Source organism: Poecilia formosa, unplaced genomic scaffold, assembly GCF_000485575.1.
Source record: "Poecilia formosa unplaced genomic scaffold, Poecilia_formosa-5.1.2 Scaffold0, whole genome shotgun sequence".
In the NCBI taxonomy this organism is placed as follows: domain Eukaryota; kingdom Metazoa; phylum Chordata; class Actinopteri; order Cyprinodontiformes; family Poeciliidae; genus Poecilia; species Poecilia formosa.
This window is the reverse complement of record NW_006799939.1, coordinates 2,108,236-2,128,352: the sequence shown is the minus strand read 5'-3', so window position 1 is coordinate 2,128,352 and position 20,117 is coordinate 2,108,236. Positions and strand designations below refer to the sequence as shown.

The 20,117-nt window shown below is 39.2% G+C and overlaps 1 protein-coding gene across 14 annotated transcripts in view; it reads right to left on the bottom strand.

The window, feature by feature from the left end:
• Positions 1–17,647, bottom strand: part of LOC103134616 (ankyrin repeat and IBR domain-containing protein 1) — a 48,212-nt gene extending 30,565 nt beyond the window's left edge. The window contains exons 1-6 of one of the 14 annotated variants that reach the window (XM_016670360.1): positions 17,488–17,647; positions 17,236–17,281; positions 14,120–14,415; positions 12,325–12,625; positions 9,675–9,857; positions 8,833–8,950 (exon numbers count right to left, since the gene is read on the bottom strand). In XM_016670360.1, coding sequence (XP_016525846.1) covers positions 8,833–8,950; positions 9,675–9,857; positions 12,325–12,625; positions 14,120–14,307 — 790 coding nt within the window. In that variant the 5' untranslated portion in view covers positions 14,308–14,415; positions 17,236–17,281; positions 17,488–17,647. Of the gene's footprint in view, positions 1–1,425; positions 1,727–3,220; positions 3,517–3,587; positions 3,697–6,336; positions 6,439–6,588; positions 6,707–8,832; positions 8,951–9,674; positions 9,858–12,324; positions 12,626–14,119; positions 14,416–14,486; positions 14,596–17,235; positions 17,335–17,487 lie in introns of those variants that run through there. The other 13 variants (XM_016670387.1, XM_007547133.2, XM_007547219.2 and 10 more) reach the window with 13 other exon arrangements.
• Between the last annotated feature and the right edge of the window lie 2,470 nt (positions 17,648–20,117).

Genomic DNA, 20,117 nt, shown 5'->3' with positions numbered 1-20,117 from the left:
ATCAGTATGTGTTTCTTTGAGATTCCAGGCACACCTCCACATATGAGGAATGTTTTCTTTCTCTCCTCCTTTCTGCAGAACGAGTGCAGTCTCGCAACAACTCAAAGTCAAATCCGACACTTGGTGAGTGCTTTGTTTTAGTGGGAACTACAACTGGCATCGAGTCACGTAGTGCAATGTTTAACGTTAAGTCTGTCTGATTGATTTGAATTCAACTCTGTCAAGATTTTGGCCTTTGTCTTGTGAATACATATGTGATAAAACCAGAATATTACTAATTCAACACTCCGTGTGCTGCTCTACCCCTGCATAACAAAAATAAGAACAGACGACTGCAACTTCACAACAGATGTCATCATTACAGCCCATCCAAGAGGTGGAACAAGCGGTAGAGTACTGTCCTGAAAGAAAAACACCACTCTCTTGAGTGCTGCACATATCTCCCCTGTACCACTCCTTCAGGGCAGCATCTTTGAGATACTGACAGCAGATTTGGGAGCTGATTTTCAGTCCTTTTTAGACCTAAAAATGCCCAACAAGCTCTCTCTTAATGAAAACTGCCATCTTCCAACCCAGCTGGCACCTGACTTAAAGTGGTGCCCTGCATCCATTAGCGATCCAGCTGCAGGGTTCATCTATGTGCTCCATTAAGAGTCACTCTCACTTCATCTAGTCAGAATATGTCTTTTTAAAAATTCTGCCTCCTGGTGCTCCTCTGTAAAATCTTTTTTGGTTCAGCTCAGTGGTAGTTGTGCTCAAGTCTGCTCTACTTAAGTAATTCCCAATTGTTTCTAAATCTAAATACCATAGTTGCTCCAGAATTTTACACCAAAGTAAAGTTACTAGTATGATTTATTTTTGTATTACTATACGATTTAAAATAAATTAAAAAAAAAGATGCCCTACTTTTCCTTCAGGCCCAGTTTTTTAAGAATTTTGTACTGATTCTGTTTCTATCCCAACAGTAAGGGCCTGTCACAGCTGTTATGGGGCTACAATTCAGACTTACACCATATGGGTAAGTAATTTTAGTATCCAAATAAACTAAAATATTGTGGCGTAAACGCACATGTGCTACTATATGCTATATACAATACAATATTCAGCTGCAATATAATTTTACAAGTACAAGTCATTCTACATGTCATTCAGATTAATTAGAAAGTGCAGTGTGTTTTTTTTATGATAAACAATAAGCTGTGCAGACATGAATAAAATGTATGTGTGCATTTGCTGTGTACAAAGAGCTGAAGGGAACTGTAGAGATAGCTTTTTTTCCTTTCTTCTTTCTTGGAAGACAAATCAAAGTTACTTTTATGATGAGCAACATCAGTTAAAACGATGCAATTTAACACTCAGCTCAGGTTTTTAAGTTATGGTTATAGCTTGGAATATGTTGAAGACAGTACGTTTTTAAAACCTCACCTCAACTGAGGTCCTCATGCCTGAGGCGGCTGCATAGTGCAGGCAGGTGTTTTTCTTGTTGTCAGTGGCATTGATTTCAGCGCTCTCATACTCTCCATGGTCCAGCTTCGCCCCGGTCCAAGACAAGATGATCTGGAGGCATTCCGTCCGACGTTGTTCGTCCTCGTAGGGCCGCGAGATCCGTGGCTGCAGCGCACCCTCTGAGGTCAGGATCTGAGGCCCCATGCAGAGGAGGTGCAGAGATGTCTCATTGTGCACGTTGCGCTTGTTAGGATTGCCATCTTTGTCTATGAGAAACGACCTAGAAGATAAAGGGAAATATGAACAAAGAACGTCAGTGGCTTAGCTCTGGTTTGGTATTTGGTCAATAAGCGCAGGGTTTCCTCCACATGTAATCGATCGTGGCGCACCGCCACAGCAAAATAAAAGCTGCCACACCCAGAATTAAATTGTTTTTTTGTTTTTTTTTATGTAAATATCATGAAACTTTAAAGTTTACTTTATTTTGAAAAACCAACACCTACGGACACTGAAGTAAGGGGAGACAAAAGTCAAAGGAAATGTACCTAAGGAAGGTAGAACTGAATGCATTTTCACTTCAAGTCATTCAGATGTTTAGTTCATATCTCAACGACAGTAACGTAGTTAATTAATACAATCTGGCCTTCATGCGTAATGTTTCAGATACACTTTGAAAAGGCTTTATGGCTTAATGTCTGGTCATTTGTTCCATTGAGACTCATTTCTCATCCAGAAATAGTCCCTTGCTCAGGAGAGCAAGGGGCCTGAGGAAAGCATTGAGGTTAGATGGAGATGCTCAGGGATCTTTATTGGGATGCAGTTTCCTCAAGTTTTGAGAAATATAGAAATGATGAGTTCCCATAAAACACGGTCTTGGAGCTCTTTTTTCAATAAATGAAGAAAAATACAATGTTCCGCCAGGCTGCAAATTATGGTGTTAAGTTACTAGAGGACAGTTGTAATTTCAGTTGTACAGTGTGAATATAGTGAATAAGTGTTTTTCAGAAAACATTCAGTCTGAAATGCCCACAACTGAAACCATGTTGTTGAAAAAAAATCCTGGGGGAAACCCTGAAACCGTTTGCAATTCTCAATACCCATTATCATACTCTTATTATTTAAGCCTCTCTATCTAAAACTTTTTTTTGACAGCTTAGCTCACTGGTAGAAGTTCTAGATCAAGCTCTTTAAAAGTTGATGATGTGCTCGACTTCACAGAAAAATCTACTTTGATTACAAAAACATCTTTTGAAAACTATAAATGAAATTGCTTTTAGTTTATACATTTAAATTAGTTTATATGGAAACTACAAAACTAAACAAATTTACAACCCTCCAATAATTTTAGTCAGGTAAAAATGCCACACAGTCAGGGCAATTTAGTTACAGAATAAAACTAATGGTCTCAGTGAGTCAACAACAAGTGAATACAAGGCTGTTAGCTTATAAGATGGAGAAGCTCTTGGAATCCAAACCTATTCCAACACAGCATGTTGCATTCCTGAGAACAGATGGCTGTACGGCAGGACAGATGGGAAAGGGACGTATAGAGACAAAACACCAACACTTTTCTCTTATAATACATTCATTTTGCACACATAATGATATGCCAGACAGCTATTCAAATAAAGCAAAGGCAATTATGTCTTCATCAATCAATCCTCGCTGACTTCACCTAGTGAAAAAAAAAAAAAACAAGACTGGAAATTTAAATGAACTCTGTGGGAAAAAAAACAACTTTTCATTACAATTCAACTTTTATTTGAGTTCTGACCTGAGTAGGCACATCATGGCGTGCCGGGCAGCGTAGTGCAGTGGAGTGTTGTGCTGGTAGGACTCTCCGTATGTGGCGTTGGGATCCAGAGCCTCTTTGAACTGTGGGTTGCTCTCGTAGAGCTGGCAGGCTAGCAGCTCGTCCCCGTTGATGAGAGCCTTACGGAACTTGGTCGCAGTGTTCCCCATGTCTTCGCCAGCTGTGGGTTCAAGCTCTCACCGAAGCACAGCCGCCTTTTAACTCTTCCTCAAGCTGTTCAAGTCAAATAAGCCAGCATGTTCCAAGTTCAGCATGCCCTAAAGGAGAGAACAGAAAATACTGTTGAATCCTATTGAGTCCAACAAGACCTTAATAGCTCAAAAATTACCATAAGCATACATCCTCACTGTTGCTCAAGCTACTCTGCGACCAATGCCGGTGTCAGCATCACCAGTGCACTGAAATTCTGTTGATTTTTTTGCCCCCCCCCCCCCTTGTAGAACTGAACATAGTGAGCACAAAGCTCACACAGAGCGAAGGACAAGACTTCCTTTGGCAGCACCAGGAACTTCCGCCTCCTTGTGCCAACGCTGCCCCTCCCACAGAGGCCAGAACTCATAATAAAGCCCCATAGCTCCACATGGGGAATGACATGCGGCAAGTCAGCATTCTGCTTCCACCAGAGCACCATATGGTCATGACAGTTTGGGCACCGAGAGGCTGATATGTACACGGCATCTACCTGATGCACAAATATGCAGAGAATTGCATCATGGGTACAAGACGCATGTGCTATACATGCTTCTCCACATACAGAAAATACCATCGCCAGAAACTAGTGTTATACTGTGTGATTCCTTGTCACAACGTTTTGAATCTTTTTACTGTCAGATTACAGCCAGATTATAACCACATACTTTAGTGGATTTTGTGTGACAAATCAACACAAATTAGTGCGTAAATGTCATTTAGAAGGACAATAACATATGTTCTTTAAGTATTTTTTTTAAATTTTGTATATTCAGTCCCATTTGCATCAATAACCCAAAATTTAAAAAGAAATTGCAATCAACTGTCCTCTGAAGTTACCGACGTAAATAAAGGAAAACAGAGTCCACCAATGTGAAATTTGATTTCAGATGCATTGACATGAGAAACGGCAAATCACCCATTTCTTTCCCTCCCCCACCACCAAGCAAATACAAACAGGATAAGTGTGGCTCCCCGGGGTCACAGAACTTGAACTGCAGTTTCATTTGTCTACACTTCTCATTGCTTTGGTGCCTTGTTATCAGCAGGCAGAATGCTGGCTGGAAAGGCTCGGAAATTTGTTCTGATAGAGCAAATAGAGAACTCGCGTGGAAATTACGGATGCCAGGAATGTTCATGTAAACTCTGTCCAGCATATTTCTGTCTTTGGTTGGGATGGGAGCTAAGTGGAGTTTAGGGAAAACATTTGAGATAAGTGTAAACACACACACAGAAAAAGATAAAAAAATCTCCATCAACAATAAAAATAACACTCAGTTGTTTGTCATGTGACTACTGATGACCTCACACAAGTCATGCTGCGTGTCATTCAGTTATCTGGTTACAATCTTGTGTTTTGTATTTAGGCAACAGAGGGAAAGGAGACAAGGCAAAGAAATGAGTGCATCTGCTTCACCAGTTACCTTCTTTACAGACAGAAAAACACTCCAGCCTGTGACTCAATGATCTGATTAACAAAACCTTCAGTGAGATTAACTGCTTGAATTTCAAAAGCTAATATGCACACATGGCACAAAAGGGAGTATCAGTTGGGAGCTGGATTTTCAACGGAGGCATATCGCCTGTTTATTTCAGCTGCCACAATGGAGATTTAGATATCAACAGGTAACAGGAAGCTGAAGGTGCAAGAGTAAAGTTGTTCGGCTTTTTCTGTCGGAAGAGTCAATTTTTGTGTTTCATGACACATGCTGGACTGAGAAATGTTTAGGAAATATCACATTTAAGATAACGATGTACTGACTTGTACACACAGCCTGCTATTCAGAGTTTGCAATATTAACGTCGCTAAAATAAGACGTAAAAGACAGTTTAAGGACTGGGTACGTCACATTTTTCAGTGATAGGATCTCAGAAACGACCTATTAAGGGGATTGAATATGTTTATATCAGTAACAGTTGATAATTAATCATTGAAATTGATCATAATGTGTTGTTTTATTGACTTTTTGCATCGTTCCAAACTGCATTTTCTTTTTTTTTTTTTGCAACCAACACAACTTTGGTATGTTTTTCATCAGCCCTCTTACTGGAACAAGACTTATGGGGCATGGCCCAGGTGACGGCTGGTTTGGAAAATCATGCCTATTCTGTTAATTTGCCCTCACTGGGACTCAAGTGGCATCCATCCACCACTAGCTCTCACTGAGCCTCCTGTTAAGCTGTATTTGTGGATGTGCAATACCCTGTAGGATTTTATTGTCTCTGGAGGTCAGAGCTTATCAAACTTTTAGGAAATCAGCAACAAAATCTCTGAGTGTTTCATTTCCATTACACACTTTAACTATGAATATAACTGTAACAGATTAGGTCACCTGTTTACACCAACGAAGTATGAACACGCAAAAGTAATGTGCTTACAATTGAGGACAAAAGTATGAATTGTCTAAACAGTGCTGCTGCTCTGGAGCACGTTAAGTGTCAAACGTGTCATGTGGGGACAGAGATCACACACGATCACAAGACAAAACAGTCATTCTGCAGAAACAACACGTCGAGGAGAGACAGACTTGATCATTGCATGAACAAAAAAACACACTTGAAGAGTAACTGTCCAGATGTATTACTAATTAATCCGTCTGACAATAGTTAACGACACTCCCCCAAAACAGCGCCAACCAGCCACATCTAACAGCAACTATCTAAACAGCTCGCTTTCATTACAGACATTAAATGCCAATTTGTCTGCTGAGCTTCAACTTCTCCCAGAACTCTTGATGTGGGCCTTGTACCCTCTCGTGTCGTGTGGTGTTTACCATTTTCGCTAGCTCAAACTGTCAGCGTGTTATGTTGTCATAATGAAAAACCCTCGATATTCGCCCTGTTGTGGTTACAGTTCTGGTCAATAAAGACATTCGCCACTTACTGACCTTAGTCTAGTTTAGCTGCAGATCACTCCGATTGTTGCCACCACTGCTATTCATGAGAAAACACAACGAGTATCGTTAGCAATGTGGTATTCAAAACAAAAAAAACCCGTGACGCTAGCTTCTGCGTGGACGAACGTCAGTGCACGCGCTAGCTGGGAAGCTAAGGCGCTACCACCAATGCTAGCCAACTTGACGCTAACTAGAACAGTTGATAAACTCAGTAAACAGAGTGTGACAAGTACTGCGACTTACACAGATGGTACTTCTCCCTACTGGAGACCTGACTTCGTGGAGTAGCTGCAGGTCACAACCGCCCAAAGGAAGGTTCTTCTCTAACGCAATCTTTGTGCAGAAACGCCGCTCAGAGGAGAAATGTAGCCCATGCCAAGTCCCCGTTCATTTTACTGGCTGACCATCGGGTTGCCAGGTTTCAGGATAACCCGGAAACAGGCACAGAGAAGATGTATTTGAGAAGTTATGTATACGTCAAAGACTGTTACAACTGACTTTTATATAAGCATTTAATGTCATTTTGGTTCCATGGATAAGACTTAAACACATTGGAACTCTTGGTCCGTGCCAGATAATATGTTTTTTTTTTTTCTATTTTACCTAATTTGAAAGCAAAAGCAACTAAATAAGTATGGTCCAAACATTTTGATATGGGGGGGCCAAAAACGTAAAGTTGAAAACCCACCACCTCCCGTGGGATTTTGTGCTTNCAAATGGCAGATGTTAAGTGAATCCACTTTGAGAATTGGTGTCTAAAGGCTGCAAACTAAATCTCAGCTCTAACACACCGACTCAGTAGTTAGTCCAAATCGACTTGATAAGGGAATCAGTGAACTAGTTCACACAGAGATTCTGACAAAAAAAAATCCAAATGTTTCTTTGTAATTATGTAAAAGTAGGATAATTTAGTTGGAAACATACCTTAGAAAATATGAGTACATTAATATTCAAGAAATTACAATATGAGGTTTGTGCATTTTGAAAATAACTTTTAAACATATCTAAATTAAACATACTTCTCATTAAGTCCATATATCTGTACTGATATATGGTTTTATTGACGTGATATAATATTTTCATCTTAAATGTTGTGTTGTCATCATCTGTAAGCAAGAAACAAATGCTGTGTTTCTAACTGGTCTCCATTCAGTGAATGGAGTTACTGAAATTAATGAACTTTTCAATAATATTCTAATCAATAATATTCAAATTAATGTCAGTCTGTAGATAATGACATTACCACAAATGTATCTAATTAAGATTAAGAAATTTAGAAACAAACAATAAATCATACATTTTGACCAATATTTCCCAAACCTCTAAGACTTTCAGAAAGTCAGGTGTTGCTTGAATACATTTGTAATCTGCAATGAAGTTTTTTTTCACAAATCTATTAAAAACAAACATTTAAATGTTTCTGGCCAGAGTTTGCTTAGCAAGGGTTGGGTTGTTATTGAAAACAATCTGACTACAGTAAGGAGCATCAGATGTTGCAATCTTGCTGCTACTATGATGTCATGAGGGTGTGCAGGTTGCTCTCAGGGATTCAAATAATTCTGCTTTGTATCAAACAGTGCAGATAGTTTACATAGGGTCATAATTCAAAGAAAAATATCAACAAACCCACAAAGGAATGGTTCAAATGAAGAGACAACTGTCTTGCCAAAGCCCAGATTCAAATTACACCAACATGTTATGTGAACCAGATTTTTTTTAACAAGCAAAATAACAAAAATATCCACTTTGAGCAGGATTTTTTCAGAGTTAAACATTTGAGTCAGAGATCGATTGATGTCGTTTTTCTGATCGGCATTTTTGTTGAAGAACTGAAAAATAGGCTGGAGGCGGGAAACTAGCGATAGTTGGCATGAGTTACGTTATGGGTTCCCAGCTGGTCAGAATCTGGTCCATGAACTTACTGCAGCTGAGCAAAGACTTCAACTTAGGAACATCACTCTACAGTGTAAAAGTTGTTGCTGAAAGTAGAAAAGTGTTTTTTCAGTATTAGTGACTGGTTTAAAATGACGTTAGAGTATGAGAAACGATATGAAGTTGACAGGAAGAACTAGAGGGATGACCACTGCAACAGAGAGAACTTCAGTGGGTAACAGGAAGGCTCAACCCAGAGTTGGTCTGTTCTTATCTTTTTGAGAATTCAGCCTATGTCATGGAGCAGGAATGCTTAGAAGATCCCTAAATTAAGATAGGATTCTACATGAATACTCACAGACAAATAGTAAAATTCTGTCTTATTGCAAACCTTCACAAAGGCAACTTCTCTCAGATATGCATAGTGTGACACACTTTTGCTCCTTACATACCGATTTAACCGAATACAAGCTCATGTTCAATAAAATATCCGTATTTTTGTAGTTTAGACATGCAATTTATTTACATATATAAGCTACTTGTTCAGATCCATTGCTCCATGAATGTAAAGGACAGAGATCTCAGATATGTGCCAGTGTTTGTGTCTCACTGTACCATGGGCACGTAGCAAAGCTTCTGCAGTGAAGAGAGGGGCTTGCAGCATGTCCGCTGTCTCCACTATCAGCATGTCCTTCAGCCTCCGCAGGTCCTGAGGCCGCAGGCCCTCATACAACTGAAAAGGAAAAAAAGGCCAGAGACAAGAGAAGAATTACCAAGTTTACAGATAGGAAGGGAAAGGATAGATGCTGAAGGTGGTTAGAAGGTTAAAACAGCAAATTTGACTGCAGCCAAATAAAAACCAAGAGAGTTAGTCTGATAATGGGTGACAAAAGCAGATGACAATGCAGATGAAAGTTCCACGAAAATGCTGATGAAAAGAGAACAGAGCAGTCTCTGTAAATGATTACAGGGACATGACTTAGTCATGTACATTGACACAATAAAAGACAAGATACAGATCACAAACTTTAGCGCAAATTAATTTCTGTCAATTTGTCTAGACAGGGCATCTCATACAGAAATATGGCAGCAATTCCTTTTTTTAGTATTGGACGTTTGTCTTAACTAGCAGCAGGGTTCATGGGTGCACTAATGTAACTGAAATAATAGATAAAATAAGAAAACTTTTTAAATAAATAGTAATTTTACACCACCAACAAACAAAGTGACACAAACTGTGTGAGTTTAGCAAGAGGAAGGTATCCAGTATGTGTTAACTTATAAAAAGAGCTGTGTCTGAAAGAGCAAGAGCAAAAAGCTGACACTTTTTTTTAGTGCTTTGTTATATTCTCAGCACTACAGACAAAGCTACACTAAACAATGGTCAAGGCAATGTTGTAAATCAAATCAGGCAGCGACAAACAAAATGAACCATTTCTGAGGGTTTTATTCTGTACCTCTCTTCGATCGAGGGCTGCATACTCTGCTTCTATACCCTCCGCCTCAGGGGCCAGAGAGAAGACCATCTGCGACTCCAGGCTCAGGGCCAAATCCTTGTGGTGCTGCTTCTCGGCACAGTCACATGGAGTCTCACGGTTTTCGTTCTCCACAAACAGGTCTGCTCCTCTCTGCAGCAGTAACTGAGCAAGCGACAAGAAAAGAAAAAAAAATGGCTTGAATTATAGGAGATGACTGAAAACACTTAAACCACAACAAGTGATGCAAGTTGTTATCACTTCACACGTCTTACACAGCATCTGTGGGAAGCTCTGCGTCTGCACTTGAACTCCTAAAACAGGGCAATCAGTTCAGTTTAGTCAGGAAATTGGGATTGTTGGTTATCTGGGATCTTGACCAATCAACTGCAATCCAATCACATGTAAAATTAAATGCAATAGTATTATTTTCAGAAGGCTTTATATTACACCCTATTTTCATATATTATTCTTCCCAAGGGCCAGACTTTGGCCCTTGAAATGATTTTATTCAGCCCCTGAGAAGTCAAGAAAGGTCCAAATTTGGCCAACAAAGCAGAAAACAATCGATGACCAAAAAAATAAATAAAAATTTGTCTTGGATCTTTAACAATATATAAATTTAATAAAAATTGTGTTTATTGTCGAGCAAGTAAAACAAAAAAAAAAAGAAAAGAGGAAAAAAAAATCACAATAAATACATTTTTGCATTTTTAATGTAATGAACTTTGTGGAACTTTTTAAATTTTTCAGTTTTGGCCCCCAGTGCAAAACGTTTGAACACCAGTGTTCAAACGTTACTTGACACTGGGTGACAGAAAGTTACTTTAACTCAAAGCCCATCCCAAATGTCCCCATGACATATAAATTTAGGTATGCAAAAAGCTTCTGGGATTGTAAGTGGTGAAATGATCAGCACTTATAACACAAACAGATCTTTTGTGATTAAGGTTAGATTAATTAAGCACCAAAGGTTTTTGGTGATTCTACAAAACAATCATACGTATGAAATAAATGCAGTTTTCCAAAGTGCCAGTACGTGGCACAGTTACATTCCCTCTAGTTTCCAGCACAATGTAGATAAGGAAAATGACAACATCCTAAGAGAAGCGCAATGCAGCTTTGCTTATCTGGTAGTTCTTTGCTTCTCGCTGATCATTTTTGGCACTAAATTCTGTGGTAAATAACGTGGTTCAGCAGTCATTCTATCAGTATGTGTTTCTTTGAGATTCCAGGCACACCTCCACATATGAGGAATGTTTTCTTTCTCTCCTCCTTTCTGCAGAACGAGTGCAGTCTCGCAACAACTCAAAGTCAAATCCGACACTTGGTGAGTGCTTTGTTTTAGTGGGAACTACAACTGGCATCGAGTCACGTAGTGCAATGTTTAACGTTAAGTCTGTCTGATTGATTTGAATTCAACTCTGTCAAGATTTTGGCCTTTGTCTTGTGAATACATATGTGATAAAACCAGAATATTACTAATTCAACACTCCGTGTGCTGCTCTACCCCTGCATAACAAAAATAAGAACAGACGACTGCAACTTCACAACAGATGTCATCATTACAGCCCATCCAAGAGGTGGAACAAGCGGTAGAGTACTGTCCTGAAAGAAAAACACCACTCTCTTGAGTGCTGCACATATCTCCCCTGTACCACTCCTTCAGGGCAGCATCTTTGAGATACTGACAGCAGATTTGGGAGCTGATTTTCAGTCCTTTTTAGACCTAAAAATGCCCAACAAGCTCTCTCTTAATGAAAACTGCCATCTTCCAACCCAGCTGGCACCTGACTTAAAGTGGTGCCCTGCATCCATTAGCGATCCAGCTGCAGGGTTCATCTATGTGCTCCATTAAGAGTCACTCTCACTTCATCTAGTCAGAATATGTCTTTTTAAAAATTCTGCCTCCTGGTGCTCCTCTGTAAAATCTTTTTTGGTTCAGCTCAGTGGTAGTTGTGCTCAAGTCTGCTCTACTTAAGTAATTCCCAATTGTTTCTAAATCTAAATACCATAGTTGCTCCAGAATTTTACACCAAAGTAAAGTTACTAGTATGATTTATTTTTGTATTACTATACGATTTAAAATAAATTAAAAAAAAAGATGCCCTACTTTTCCTTCAGGCCCAGTTTTTTAAGAATTTTGTACTGATTCTGTTTCTATCCCAACAGTAAGGGCCTGTCACAGCTGTTATGGGGCTACAATTCAGACTTACACCATATGGGTAAGTAATTTTAGTATCCAAATAAACTAAAATATTGTGGCGTAAACGCACATGTGCTACTATATGCTATATACAATACAATATTCAGCTGCAATATAATTTTACAAGTACAAGTCATTCTACATGTCATTCAGATTAATTAGAAAGTGCAGTGTGTTTTTTTTATGATAAACAATAAGCTGTGCAGACATGAATAAAATGTATGTGTGCATTTGCTGTGTACAAAGAGCTGAAGGGAACTGTAGAGATAGCTTTTTTTCCTTTCTTCTTTCTTGGAAGACAAATCAAAGTTACTTTTATGATGAGCAACATCAGTTAAAACGATGCAATTTAACACTCAGCTCAGGTTTTTAAGTTATGGTTATAGCTTGGAATATGTTGAAGACAGTACGTTTTTAAAACCTCACCTCAACTGAGGTCCTCATGCCTGAGGCGGCTGCATAGTGCAGGCAGGTGTTTTTCTTGTTGTCAGTGGCATTGATTTCAGCGCTCTCATACTCTCCATGGTCCAGCTTCGCCCCGGTCCAAGACAAGATGATCTGGAGGCATTCCGTCCGACGTTGTTCGTCCTCGTAGGGCCGCGAGATCCGTGGCTGCAGCGCACCCTCTGAGGTCAGGATCTGAGGCCCCATGCAGAGGAGGTGCAGAGATGTCTCATTGTGCACGTTGCGCTTGTTAGGATTGCCATCTTTGTCTATGAGAAACGACCTAGAAGATAAAGGGAAATATGAACAAAGAACGTCAGTGGCTTAGCTCTGGTTTGGTATTTGGTCAATAAGCGCAGGGTTTCCTCCACATGTAATCGATCGTGGCGCACCGCCACAGCAAAATAAAAGCTGCCACACCCAGAATTAAATTGTTTTTTTGTTTTTTTTTATGTAAATATCATGAAACTTTAAAGTTTACTTTATTTTGAAAAACCAACACCTACGGACACTGAAGTAAGGGGAGACAAAAGTCAAAGGAAATGTACCTAAGGAAGGTAGAACTGAATGCATTTTCACTTCAAGTCATTCAGATGTTTAGTTCATATCTCAACGACAGTAACGTAGTTAATTAATACAATCTGGCCTTCATGCGTAATGTTTCAGATACACTTTGAAAAGGCTTTATGGCTTAATGTCTGGTCATTTGTTCCATTGAGACTCATTTCTCATCCAGAAATAGTCCCTTGCTCAGGAGAGCAAGGGGCCTGAGGAAAGCATTGAGGTTAGATGGAGATGCTCAGGGATCTTTATTGGGATGCAGTTTCCTCAAGTTTTGAGAAATATAGAAATGATGAGTTCCCATAAAACACGGTCTTGGAGCTCTTTTTTCAATAAATGAAGAAAAATACAATGTTCCGCCAGGCTGCAAATTATGGTGTTAAGTTACTAGAGGACAGTTGTAATTTCAGTTGTACAGTGTGAATATAGTGAATAAGTGTTTTTCAGAAAACATTCAGTCTGAAATGCCCACAACTGAAACCATGTTGTTGAAAAAAAATCCTGGGGGAAACCCTGAAACCGTTTGCAATTCTCAATACCCATTATCATACTCTTATTATTTAAGCCTCTCTATCTAAAACTTTTTTTTGACAGCTTAGCTCACTGGTAGAAGTTCTAGATCAAGCTCTTTAAAAGTTGATGATGTGCTCGACTTCACAGAAAAATCTACTTTGATTACAAAAACATCTTTTGAAAACTATAAATGAAATTGCTTTTAGTTTATACATTTAAATTAGTTTATATGGAAACTACAAAACTAAACAAATTTACAACCCTCCAATAATTTTAGTCAGGTAAAAATGCCACACAGTCAGGGCAATTTAGTTACAGAATAAAACTAATGGTCTCAGTGAGTCAACAACAAGTGAATACAAGGCTGTTAGCTTATAAGATGGAGAAGCTCTTGGAATCCAAACCTATTCCAACACAGCATGTTGCATTCCTGAGAACAGATGGCTGTACGGCAGGACAGATGGGAAAGGGACGTATAGAGACAAAACACCAACACTTTTCTCTTATAATACATTCATTTTGCACACATAATGATATGCCAGACAGCTATTCAAATAAAGCAAAGGCAATTATGTCTTCATCAATCAATCCTCGCTGACTTCACCTAGTGAAAAAAAAAAAAAACAAGACTGGAAATTTAAATGAACTCTGTGGGAAAAAAAACAACTTTTCATTACAATTCAACTTTTATTTGAGTTCTGACCTGAGTAGGCACATCATGGCGTGCCGGGCAGCGTAGTGCAGTGGAGTGTTGTGCTGGTAGGACTCTCCGTATGTGGCGTTGGGATCCAGAGCCTCTTTGAACTGTGGGTTGCTCTCGTAGAGCTGGCAGGCTAGCAGCTCGTCCCCGTTGATGAGAGCCTTACGGAACTTGGTCGCAGTGTTCCCCATGTCTTCGCCAGCTGTGGGTTCAAGCTCTCACCGAAGCACAGCCGCCTTTTAACTCTTCCTCAAGCTGTTCAAGTCAAATAAGCCAGCATGTTCCAAGTTCAGCATGCCCTAAAGGAGAGAACAGAAAATACTGTTGAATCCTATTGAGTCCAACAAGACCTTAATAGCTCAAAAATTACCATAAGCATACATCCTCACTGTTGCTCAAGCTACTCTGCGACCAATGCCGGTGTCAGCATCACCAGTGCACTGAAATTCTGTTGATTTTTTTGCCCCCCCCCCCCCTTGTAGAACTGAACATAGTGAGCACAAAGCTCACACAGAGCGAAGGACAAGACTTCCTTTGGCAGCACCAGGAACTTCCGCCTCCTTGTGCCAACGCTGCCCCTCCCACAGAGGCCAGAACTCATAATAAAGCCCCATAGCTCCACATGGGGAATGACATGCGGCAAGTCAGCATTCTGCTTCCACCAGAGCACCATATGGTCATGACAGTTTGGGCACCGAGAGGCTGATATGTACACGGCATCTACCTGATGCACAAATATGCAGAGAATTGCATCATGGGTACAAGACGCATGTGCTATACATGCTTCTCCACATACAGAAAATACCATCGCCAGAAACTAGTGTTATACTGTGTGATTCCTTGTCACAACGTTTTGAATCTTTTTACTGTCAGATTACAGCCAGATTATAACCACATACTTTAGTGGATTTTGTGTGACAAATCAACACAAATTAGTGCGTAAATGTCATTTAGAAGGACAATAACATATGTTCTTTAAGTATTTTTTTTAAATTTTGTATATTCAGTCCCATTTGCATCAATAACCCAAAATTTAAAAAGAAATTGCAATCAACTGTCCTCTGAAGTTACCGACGTAAATAAAGGAAAACAGAGTCCACCAATGTGAAATTTGATTTCAGATGCATTGACATGAGAAACGGCAAATCACCCATTTCTTTCCCTCCCCCACCACCAAGCAAATACAAACAGGATAAGTGTGGCTCCCCGGGGTCACAGAACTTGAACTGCAGTTTCATTTGTCTACACTTCTCATTGCTTTGGTGCCTTGTTATCAGCAGGCAGAATGCTGGCTGGAAAGGCTCGGAAATTTGTTCTGATAGAGCAAATAGAGAACTCGCGTGGAAATTACGGATGCCAGGAATGTTCATGTAAACTCTGTCCAGCATATTTCTGTCTTTGGTTGGGATGGGAGCTAAGTGGAGTTTAGGGAAAACATTTGAGATAAGTGTAAACACACACACAGAAAAAGATAAAAAAATCTCCATCAACAATAAAAATAACACTCAGTTGTTTGTCATGTGACTACTGATGACCTCACACAAGTCATGCTGCGTGTCATTCAGTTATCTGGTTACAATCTTGTGTTTTGTATTTAGGCAACAGAGGGAAAGGAGACAAGGCAAAGAAATGAGTGCATCTGCTTCACCAGTTACCTTCTTTACAGACAGAAAAACACTCCAGCCTGTGACTCAATGATCTGATTAACAAAACCTTCAGTGAGATTAACTGCTTGAATTTCAAAAGCTAATATGCACACATGGCACAAAAGGGAGTATCAGTTGGGAGCTGGATTTTCAACGGAGGCATATCGCCTGTTTATTTCAGCTGCCACAATGGAGATTTAGATATCAACAGGTAACAGGAAGCTGAAGGTGTGAGAGTAAAGTTGTTCCGCTTTTTCTGTCGGAAGAGTCCATTTTTGTGTTTCATGACACATGCTGGACTGAGAAATGTTTAGGAAATATCACATTTAAGATAACGATGTACTGACTTGTACACACAGCCTGCTATTCAGAGTTTGCAATATTAACGTCGCTAAAATAAGACGTAAAAGACAGTTTAAGGACTGGGTACGTCACATTTTTCAGTGATAGGATCTCAGAAACGACCTATTAAGGGGATTGAATATGTTTATATCAGTAACAGTTGATAATTAATCATTGAAATTGATCATAATGTGTTGTTTTATTGACTTTTTGCATCGTTCCAAACTGCATTTTCTTTTTTTTTTTTTGCAACCAACACAACTTTGGTATGTTTTTCATCAGCCCTCTTACTGGAACAAGACTTATGGGGCATGGCCCAGGTGACGGCTGGTTTGGAAAATCATGCCTATTCTGTTAATTTGCCCTCACTGGGACTCAAGTGGCATCCATCCACCACTAGCTCTCACTGAGCCTCCTGTTAAGCTGTATTTGTGGATGTGCAATACCCTGTAGGATTTTATTGTCTCTGGAGGTCAGAGCTTATCAAACTTTTAGGAAATCAGCAACAAAATCTCTGAGTGTTTCATTTCCATTACACACTTTAACTATGAATATAACTGTAACAGATTAGGTCACCTGTTTACACCAACGAAGTATGAACACGCAAAGGTAATGTGCTTACAATTGAGGACAAAAGTATGAATTGTCTAAACAGTGCTGCTGCTCTGGAGCACGTTAAGTGTCAAACGTGTCATGTGGGGACAGAGATCACACACGATCACAAGACAAAACAGTCATTCTGCAGAAACAACACGTCGAGGAGAGACAGACTTGATCATTGCATGAACAAAGAAACACACTTGAAGAGTAACTGTCCAGATGTATTACTAATTAATCCGTCTGACAATAGTTAACGACACTCCCCCAAAACAGCGCCAACCAGCCACATCTAACAGCAACTATCTAAACAGCTCGCTTTCATTACAGACATTAAATGCCAATTTGTCTGCTGAGCTTCAACTTCTCCCAGAACTCTTGATGTGGGCCTTGTACCCTCTCGTGTCGTGTGGTGTTTACCATTTTCGCTAGCTCAAACTGTCAGCGTGTTATGTTGTCATAATGAAAAACCCTCGATATTCGCCCTGTTGTGGTTACATTTCTGGTCAATAAAGACATTCGCCACTTACTGACCTTAGTCTAGTTTAGCTGCAGATCACTCCGATTGTTGCCACCACTGCTATTCATGAGAAAACACAACGAGTATCGTTAGCAATGTGGTATTCAAAACAAAAAAACCCCGTGACGCTAGCTTCTGCGTGGACGAACGTCAGTGCACGCGCTAGCTGGGAAGCTAAGGCGCTACCACCAATGCTAGCCAACTTGACGCTAACTAGAACAGTTGATAAACTCAGTAAACAGAGTGTGACAAGTACTGCGACTTACACAGATGGTACTTCTCCCTACTGGAGACCTGACTTCGTGGAGTAGCTGCAGGTCACAACCGCCCAAAGGAAGGTTCTTCTCTAACGCAATCTTTGTGTAGAAACGCCGCTCAGAGGAGAAATGTAGCCCATGCCAAGTCCCCGTTCATTTTACTGGCTGACCATCGGGTTGCCAGGTTTCAGGATAACCCGGAAACAGGCACAGAGAAGATGTATTTGAGAAGTTATGTATACGTCAAAGACTGTTACAACTGACTTTTATATAAGCATTTAATGTCATTTTGGTTCCATGGATAAGACTTAAACACATTGGAACTCTTGGTCCGTGCCAGATAATATGTTTTTTTTTTTTCTATTTTACCTAATTTGAAAGCAAAAGCAACTAAATAAGTATGGTCCAAACATTTTGATATGGGGGCGGCCAAAAACGTAAAGTTGAAAACCCACCACCTCCCGTGGGATTTTGTGCTTAAATCGCTGCAGATTTACAGATCACTTGTGTTGCATTGTGTTGCATGCCTGGATGCAACACAATATGAGCAGTCCACTTCTTTAACAATAATGGCTCTTGCAGGTTTGCAAGATTACACAAAAATCACCTAACTATATTCCTAGATTTTTTTAGATTATATTTTGTAGATGTTTTGCACGTGTGTGTGTGTGTGTGTGTGTGCGTGTGGGTGTGTGTGTGTGTGTGTGTGTGTGTGTGTGTTTTCAGCAAAAAGAGACTGTAACACTTTATTTGAAGGGGTGTGCATAAGACTGAAATGACACTGTCATACACATGACATAACACCTGTCATGAACATAAAGAAGTATTTATGAATGTTTATGACTGTTGTCATGAAGTGTCATTCAGTAAATAATGACACTTTTAATGCAAAGTTGCTCTAAAAGTTGCATTGAAAGTACATAAAAAATGCCAACTTTACATTAAATTATCATAATTTACAAAATCATGCAAAGTTGGCACTTTTAATGTACTTTTAACAATTTGTTTTGACTTGGGCAGTGATTTTTACTAAAATGCGGACTTGGGCAAAACAAGTCTGCATTTTAGTAAAAATCACTGGGTGTTTTTTGTCTTATTTTACTATTGAAAAAAATTTAATTCAAAGCAAAAACTTTGATAAATACTTCGTGTTCCGAGGGCCACAAATGGTCCCTGGGCTGCACTTTGGAGACCCTGAACTGAATCATGGAATATACATTTCAAAGCACTGTCAATATACCATCACATTTCATGCACATCCACTGCTCTTTTTCCTTTCATCCTGTTATAACTGTGGAAATGTGTGGTGCTAAATTGCTTACATGCCTATAACTTTGAATCAGCAAAGGAAGCAGTGTGGAAGATGGCATTTAATTCAAGAAAGTGAAATCAGTATCTCCATGTAATTCGACAGCGGATAGAACTATCATCTCTGACCGCTGTTGGTTACGTTCCTTCTTCAACCCCGTTTTTCCTTCCACTCAACTTTTCAAAGACATGCCTGGAAGCAATACAATCTGAGCAGTCCACTTCTTTAATAGTAGCAATTTATGACTTACCCACACCTGTTGCAGGTGTCAGAAAACAAAATTTTTTGAGGAATATTTGTTATTATTATTATTGTTTTTTGTTAGGTGGGGTCTATTATCAGAATTAACAAAAGTATAGTGCTTGAAATGTATAACTTTGTGTGCAGTAAATATGTGCTATTCCACTTATTGAACTGAGTTACTAATAAGTTAAATCTTCCATAATATAGTTATTTATCTATGTCTATATATGCTAAGTGTATCACTTCATATGTTTATCAACCCTCTACACTACTGAATAAAGAGCAAAAAAATCATAATCTCTGGCTTTACACCAAAGATCATTGTGGTTAGATTTAACAAAACTCTAACCAGGATCTTTGTCTGTTATGACTGCAGCACACAATCAGCAACCTCTGTTGTTGATAATAAATTAACAAATAAATAAATAAATAAATAAATAAATAAATAAATAAATAAATAAATAAATAAATAAATAAATAAGTCCAACATACTGAATATGTAGGGTGAAGTCTACATATTCAGACCCTTTTTTTATATATATATTTAGAGGAGATTCACTTTTAAAAAAATAGATTAGATTCACAATATCGTAGCAGACAGTTTTGGTTTAGGAAGGAAAATATCCAATAAATGTTGGACTTGCATGATTAACGTAGCGGCCCATGTAATGACAAAATTACGCCACTAGAGTGCGACGCAGTCCACAAGACTATCAACCCCGGTTCGTCTGATGAAGTGCAGCTGACCAATCGCAATGCCTCGCGGGCTTCATATACCTGTAAACTTATGGGCTTCATTCATTCTTGAATAGAAATGCGAAATGCACACATTAACCCTTGATAGAGCAAGGAAATAACCTCGGATATAAACAGCTCTCCTATACACAGGTTTAATGCACAGCTGAACACAAATGCCTTTTATTATCAAATATCCGAACTTTGAAGCAATATATAGCACATAATATTTTCACATTTTACTAGCGCACACATTTCATATAAACAGACCTTCAATAAATAATCTGAAAACACATAATCTGACTGCAAAGGTTGATGCTATAATGTATGCAACGAATAAGAAGTACATTTC